The sequence below is a fragment of the Cariama cristata genome, unplaced genomic scaffold (genome assembly GCF_000690535.1).
Source record: "Cariama cristata isolate BGI_N322 unplaced genomic scaffold, ASM69053v1 scaffold17560, whole genome shotgun sequence".
NCBI classification, from domain to species: domain Eukaryota; kingdom Metazoa; phylum Chordata; class Aves; order Cariamiformes; family Cariamidae; genus Cariama; species Cariama cristata.
The window spans coordinates 3131-11326 of record NW_009595465.1 but is presented as its reverse complement, the minus strand read 5'-3'; the positions used below and the strand labels follow the sequence as shown (position 1 = coordinate 11326).

The 8196-nt window shown below is 39.3% G+C and overlaps 1 protein-coding gene across 1 annotated transcript in view; it reads right to left on the bottom strand.

Moving 5' to 3' along the window:
* Positions 1–6663, bottom strand: part of DOCK1 (dedicator of cytokinesis 1) — a gene marked incomplete at its 5' end in the record, with an annotated part of 28597 nt that extends 21934 nt beyond the window's left edge. The window contains 2 exons of the mRNA XM_009702307.1: positions 3103–3248; positions 6484–6663. Coding sequence (XP_009700609.1) covers positions 3103–3248; positions 6484–6663 — 326 coding nt within the window. The remainder of the gene's footprint in view (positions 1–3102; positions 3249–6483) is intronic.
* Between the last annotated feature and the right edge of the window lie 1533 nt (positions 6664–8196).

Here is an 8196-nt window from a genome sequence, read left to right as displayed (position 1 = left end):
TATTCTAAGTTATACTGGAACTCTTTTTAGCTAATTTTCACTCAGTAATTTAAAGGAATTTCTCTTATTTCACCTTTTTTAATGACTAGTTTAAAAGGTAAAGAGTTATTTTGCTCTTAATGAGCTAAAATATTCTTAACGAGACAAAGTACTTTATAATTTATTTTATATTATAAACTAAACAAACTACTAAAGTCATACTCTAGTCAAAATTACACTGACAGATTCTAAGAAGATGTCTCAAATCATCACATTACAAAACCGAAATCAAACCAAAAATCCCCAAAGAAACCAGCTTACTTTTTAAACTTTGGGAAAGTATTTACTATGCTATGGGGATGCATGCAGGTACAGGCCACAATCTTTGCTGTGAAATACTGGAGGATTAATATTTCAGATAATTTGCAGTGAAGTTATCCTGTTCACCTCCATTAGCAGCAATATCCAAAGCTATTATTTTTTCGTTGCTGTCTGAAGCGCTAAAGGCCCTTCAGTTTTCACCCTAAGTTAGCTCATTTGATGGGAGGATGCTCAAACCAGTACCTGCGGCAACAGCCCCTGAGCCATTGCCCTCATAACCACAGCCAAAATCACACGGGCTGGGAGACAAAACTGCAAGTTTTTTTCCCCCTTATTTTACAGATAGGGAAAAGCGAGGGCAATGACTTGCCCGGGGCCACAAAGTGCATCAGTGACAGAGCCCAGACCAGAAGATAGCTCTCCCAACACCGCGTGTTTTAGCCATCTAAATTGCTTATTTTAGCCGCTTCTGCTGAGCTCCGCTGGGGCTGAAGGGCAGCGACAGCCACCTCGCAGGCTGATTGCAAGTTTACAAGTGGAATTGCCATTTCTCAGACAATGATTAATTGCTTCCCTTCCAGGCATGACTACTATTAGTACTATTAATTATTTGTAGGCAACGTATCGGTGATAAAATGGGCTAGCTCGCCATGCTCCTACTTGAAGTACATTAGGACTTTCAACAGACAGCAAATCACACAGGCACACTGGGACTTCCCCGCTTCCAACCACTGCTCGTAAGTGCTGAGATTTGTACTTCTAAGTCTCATTTTACGCAGTGAATAAACCCAAGGTCCTTTTTTAAAGTCAGAGTTTTATTTATACATAGAGTTGGGAGTTGTAAAACACATACAATGTCAATGTCTGCTTTGAGTCTTTACTGTTTATAAGCTCCAAAGCAGGAGAAGGTGGAGATGGCACAAAATGTAAGTTGGGTGATCTGGGCAAGACAGTCCGTTGGCTCCATTTTTAATTGTTTCTCTTAGTTTCATCTCTAATCTCAGAATTAACATATGAAGAGGGGGGAAGTGGAAAGCAGGAGAGGACATCTGACCGTAAACCCAATCAACTATGGTACATACATGGGTGAACTTCTTCCAAGTCAGTAGTGACAAACTACCCACATGATTTTTACAGTCATTTGAATTTTTGAGGTCTTGCATTATTTTATTTACATCTGATGATTTTTCTTCTCCTGCTCCACCAATCAAGCAAATGAGCATTTTTTTCAGGTCTTCTCAGTGATGATAGTTGTTCATTATATTTTCCTCACCTGTATTCCAGCTGTTTTGCCCTGGGCTGAGAGCAGGACCTGAGCCGCACCGTGATATTTGCAAGGGTTTTTTTTAGCATACATACTGAGTAGATTCATCAGATCCTCCAAAACTGCTAAGTGACATCTACTACAACAAAGCTGGGATGGAGAGGTGAAATTTAAGACAGTAGCATCCAATGAGAAAGAAAAATACATATAGTGATTTTGAAGGGAAAAAGAGAAAGAGGTAGAGGCAGGCAGGGAAAGAATCAATATTTTTCTTCCAAGATAAAATAAAGCTGCCCACTAACCTGGGATGGTCGTTATCCCCAAGTTCTGGCAAGACAACTTTTGTGGATGAAATAGTGAAAACACATTATTGCCCCTGCTGTCCTACATTTATATACTACATTTATACTCACTGCGTATACATTACAGAGGGTAACGTAATGAGAGCTGAATTGCGCTCTGTTTGCAGTTCTTCCCAATGGGTAAATAAACTGTTTGCAATCAAGGTAAGTATCATGTTGGTCCTTAGGTGCTGTATTTAATTTTACTTGATGCTTTTACTCTCTAGTCAGGCAATAACTCCCTCTGAAGGTGCACAAGGGACACGAACGCTTCTAGCGCATCTCTGTAAGTTAGCAGCCCTTCAGGAGGCTTTAAAAAACTGCCACCTTGGTCAAATACTGAGCTTCTGGATTATGGGAATGCCTGGGGGGAGGAAGAGGGAGAAGGGACTTCTGAGGCTGCATGGAAACCCCAGAAAGAAAATAGATTATTTTGTTCTTTTGAGGGATGTGACTGTGAGACAGAGCTTATCAACAGAATTCCTAGTTCTCATGTGAAATATCTTGATAAGTCTTGAAGTACAATCTTGCCATAAGTAGCTTTTCCTCTGGCAGCGAAAGTGAGAAGAAATGATTGAGCAGTTAGCTAATCCCTTCCTTCTCCCAAGCTCCACCTATTTACCACGCCAGGGCCAGCTGAACACACGTCTCATCACCGACTGCGCAAAAGATCACTTCTGGACTATTATACTTGCAATACTTTAAAAGGGGATAATTTATCTCCCGTTTGTTTGGGGGGGTTTGTTTGAATGCTTAGGTGGTTTTGTTTAACTTTGTTTTAAAGAGAACCAAGAAGAGCATTATATTTATCTTGGTGAAAAAAAAAAGGACAAGGATAAATGTCTATACAGGTTGGGTTTTTTAGCCAATATTATGCTGTGATTTAGAAGTGCCATCCCTACCCCACACTAGTTACTCACACTGTTGTGAAACATTAATGTTTGTGAGGTATTATGATGAACCAAATCTGGAAAAAAAATATGCTGGGAAAAAACTCAACCAAAAAACCCCACAGTTCCTTACGAGATCAAACAAACGTCATGCTGCCACACCGGAGGAGTCAGTAGGATCAGAAGGAATAACACCGTGTTAGCACTGAGATTGGGAGCGGGGTGGTGACAATCCTCAAAACCTACAGATGTGTACACCAAATCATGCTTTACAGAGAGAAGCCCTGAATGACTATTTCTTACGCACCCATCTGAGCCAGGTCGAGAAGGTGTGCTGTCGGAGGAGATGGAAGACACCGATGCAACGGAGAGGGGTCTTGAAGATGACGGCATCGTGAAGGATCTCACCATAGACCGTGGCCGACTGCCTCGTCTATCATCCAGACTTGAAAGCTGTGATAAAGAAATACCAGATGTTACTTCTTAAATCACAATATAGCTGACACCTGGTTACCAAAAGTAATGTGGAATGGTTTGATGTTTTTTCTTCCATGTAGAGTTTTACATTATTTAATTATACATTGTGTTTAACAACAAAGAAACAAATTCTAAGGAAAATCCATTTAAAGGACTAGGAAGAAATATTTAGGTCCTCATAGGCATATGTATAATTTCAAACATATTCCAATAATTCATTTGTTTCAAAGGTATTTACATGCTTTTTTACATCTGGGCTTTAAAAAAGGAGCTTTCTACAAATAACTTTTTCTTTTTTTTAATCCATCTCTGCAACTGAAGTGACTGCCCTGTCAGTATATTTAAATGAAACAGAGTTTTTTTAAAAAAAAAAAAAAAAATCCCACTAAGAAGAACTTTATGTCAAGAGAGTCAATTTAGAGAGTGACATCTAGGTTAAGAAGGAAATATATGAAAGGGTTTTTTTTGTTTCAGACAATTTCAGAGTTCTGAATATTTATACAAGCTTTGTTAGTCATTAATAACTGATATATGCATAAAATAATTGAACTCTTTCAGTCAACAAATAAGAATCTCATGCTGTTTAATTACAGGTATATTTTCCACCCTGTCAACTACTGGTAAATTGGCCTTGTACAAGAAAGACAGAAGCTATAAAACTCCATCAATCCTGACAATTCTTACTGGTGGGTAGAGTGAAATTAGAAAGATAACACCACCTGCGTATGACTTTCCAGTCATCTCCCTGATGATGTAAATGTATATTATTGAAGTGACTGACATGCAAGTATCATTAATGTCAATTATTCCTGTTCTTCTTGGGAATAAATTACTATTTGAACTTTTCTCTTCCTAAATATATTAGCAAGATGGGATTTGAAGGACTACAAATGGAACACCCCTTAAAAGGATACCATAAATGCTGGCACGTTCCCCATAAGATCTCAGTGCTCCCTTTAAAAAAAAAAAAAAAGTCAGCTCTATAGACAAAAGTGAAAACTAACCTCTGAAGGAAGGCCCGAGGAAGTTTTCAGGTACCCCGATGGAGTTTTCAGGCACAAGGCCAAAAACACAACTGCAGACCTTTTTAGCCTCATGGCTGCAGAGAGAACCTTCAAAATTTGAGCCCATGAACATATCTGAATTGATGCAGCACCTCCAAAAATGATGACCCAACCCCAACTGGGGCAACCATGCAATTCAGTGTTTTCCTAAGGATGCCAGCACTCCCTTGCAGGGAAGCACCTGCCATTTGATACCATGTCTTTCGCCTGCTGGGACCTGCTCACTGGCTTTCTTATTACTGGGCACTTAACGGGATTACAGAGGAAGCTCCTTATCTGCTTCCAGGGTGCCAGGGAATCACAGAATCATAGAATAGAATCATAGAATCATTATGGCTGGGAGATCATCAAGTCCAATCATACACCCGATGCCACCATGCCCACTAAACCATGTCTTGAAGCGCCACATCTAAATGTTTTTTGAACACCTCCAGGGATGGTGACTCCACCACCTCCCTGGGGAGCCCGTTCCAATGCCTAACGACTCTGACAGTGAAGAAGTTCTTCCTAATGTCCAGCCTGAACCTCTCTTGGCGCAACTTGAGACCGTTTCCTCTTGTCTTGTAAAAGCCAGGGAAGGAGATGAGACAGCAGCCCAAAGGACAGGCTGGCTTTCCTGTGCCATGGCCCAGTAATTAATGGTCTGCTGGTGACTTCCTTTGTTTTTAGACAGCTTTTGCCAACAGAAGGTGGATCTGTGCAATCTTAAAGATCTGTGCAATCTTAAAAATAAATCACTGCTTTTCGAGATCATTTGGTTTTAATACCAGTCCTTTTTGTGGGAAATGGTTTCTGGTATAGGATATTCTTGAGTCAAATTTGGGGAAAATGCACATTGTCTTAAATGATACCACACTGTTTGCTCCTTTGGAGGTCACATTTTCTCTAAAAATTGGGTAAGCGCTATAGCTTGAAGCTCACTTACATATCCTGAACTAAAGTGAACAAGGCAACTCAGTAGTGAGTACCTCTGATGATTCCAACCAAATTCAGCTAAAAACCTTTGCAGCAAAGCGGGGTGGACCCCAAAATTTCCAGGCATTTCCAACATTTAGAGCCACCAGGCAGGAGAGGAGCCACAATTTGGCATCACAGGGCCGGTGGGAGGGAGCCGACTGCATGCCAGGTCAGCTTGGAAACGTATGGATGATACACTGGCTACACCTGTGTTAAGAGGACACGGGGGTCTCTTCTGGTAAATATATGTGCTTTATTTTCTGTACGGCACATGCAAGTTTTACGTACTGCTGTTGTTTCACAAATAAACCTAAAAATTATATCACGTTTACAACAATGCTGTCAGGACTACCAGTAGGCAGAGATAAACCTCACCCCAGAAGCCTTCAATGTATTATTAGGACATCAGCTCCACATAGTCTGTCCCAGAGCAACTCCAACCACTTGCATCTCAGGTGTTTAAATCATTTGAAGAACTGATCATATAACAGCACCCAATCCACGTGGCTTTTGACTGAGCTATCAGTTATATTTTGAATTGCGAAGCTGTATGCTGGCTTTTGGCTTTTCTCCCCGATAGGTAACGCTCCAATTAAAAGCAGAACAAAACTCCACTGGAAACGCCACCAAATTCTTGGCTGTGCCTTAAAGATGAAGCAGTAACTGAAAATAGCGTGCTGGAATGAGAAAAGCATGAACTCCAGCACTACTAAATCTCATTAAGTAGCAGTTATCTTTTGATTGCCTGTCTACATTTAGGGTGGTGCCTGCACACTACTGTAGAGCTGCACAGCCCTCACATCTCAACAGGAATTACCTCTACGGAATGATGACATTCAGCTCTAGAAGAATCATGCTATAGTGGCAATTGTTTAATTTTTTTTATTTTTTGGAACCCAATTCCTTAAAAACGGGGTATTGAAGGATTATCTTGACTTTCAAGGAACAGATTCAAGCAATTTTAGAAATTGTTCCCATGCTAGAAAATGAAAGTACTAGGGCTTTCTGAAAATCTTTTATAACATCTGCTCAGTATTTAATAATTTGATGATCACTGAGAACAACCAGGCAATGCTGCATCAATATTGTTTTTTTAATCAGTGAGACTTACAATGCAGATATACACCGTTGCCCATAGTTTAAAGAAATTCCACATTATTTAGGAAACATAAAGTTAGCAGTTAACTTACGACAGCGCGGACCCCGTACTGTTTTTCCACTTTGTCTTTCAGCTGCCTGAAGCAAGCCTCCATCCTCTCGTGGAATGGCCGCAGAGCTTCCGTCACCTTCTCCCCGTGAATCCGGATGCCTTCTGCTAGGAAGGGGATCTGGAAAGCAGAGTTATGCTGCTTCAGTCTGCCCAGGCCTTCCTAAGCAAAGGATCAGGGCAAGACTCCCACATATGTTGCAAGAGGAGTGAAAGATCTCACGGAACAATAAGGAGAATAATAAGAATGAGAGTAACAATAATAGTAACAACAACAACAATAACAATTGTCATCATCATCACCATCATCATCATTCATTGTGTATGATGCACAACATAGTAAAAAATGGATCTAAAAATCTGTTATACATTACTTCCTTTTCTCTCTGTTAACCAAAATAAATCCTTTAAAATTAATAGTTCTGCCCAGTAATCACACACTGGAGGCACAGCCGAATTTATCAGATAGCACAACTATTCCTGTGATGTTATATTCACAGGCCCCCATACACGCTGTACTTTAAAATGGCAAACTGGTGAATGACAGCTCTCACAGCGGGTTATTAATATCAGTCTTTTCCCAGTTTCATGAGAATAAAAACTTGAAGGAGAAAACACTTGTATGTTTTCTTTAATCAGCGCTATTTCTAAAACAGCAAATGAGCTACATCCTCGGACACGTACATATTGCAGAGCAATATTTATAAATAAAACATACGGTTTTATATACTATACATTTCTTCTTAGAAAAAAATTATTTTATTTTCTTTGGGAACAAAACAGAAAAGAAAAAAATTAAATCAATTCTCTTTTGTAACTGAAAATAATCATTTATCTTCAAGGCTTCTGTCACAAAATATCCATGCCAACACAGGATTATATAATTAGTTCATAGTGTGGAGGTGTAGCTGACCTTTTAAAATGTTTTAAGAGAGACATTTTCATTCCCACAGCTATCCAGACATACCGTTAAGAGTTTTCTACCTCCAGCTTAGGAAAATTATTTCCTCTTCCAGGTCCGTTTCAGCCCACACAGTGCTCCGATTCTAACTTAGATATTCTCTGCAGCAATCAAGCTAAGAGGCTTCTTCTTAATAATTCATAATTAAATCATAATACTGATTAAACCCAGATTTTTCTAATAAGACTGAGCAGCAATCAGAAGGAGTAGCTTTATTAGTAAGGAGAGTAATAAATACACAGATGAATTACAGATGAACAAACTCAAGAAATCTTATCAAGCTGATTCTCTGTGATTTGGCACTATTTAAATGGACGCAGTTTCTTCTAAAAGAGTACAAAGAGAAGTAAGAATAATGACAATTTTTTTTACTGTAGCCACTTCTGTTTATAGCCATATGACTTTGCACTCTACAAAAATTAAACATTAAAATCAGAAAATTTCCCTGCTCTGAATAAGTAAATGAATTTCCAAATTTTTGTAATTATCACGGCACACCATGACCCTCCTATTTTGCAGTGGTAACTGGTCACTTGGCTCATTTATTTAAAAGAACCTGCTGACTTTTTAAATGGACTCTTAAAAAAATTAAATTACCAAGATGAAGTACACGTGTGGTCTGAAGCTTCAGCTCTGAGGTATTTTTAGAAACAGAAAATGCACTAATGAGCCTGTCCTAGGGATCAGCCATCTCCAATTTAGAAAATCAAGCAATATGAAGTAAAAGATATTTTC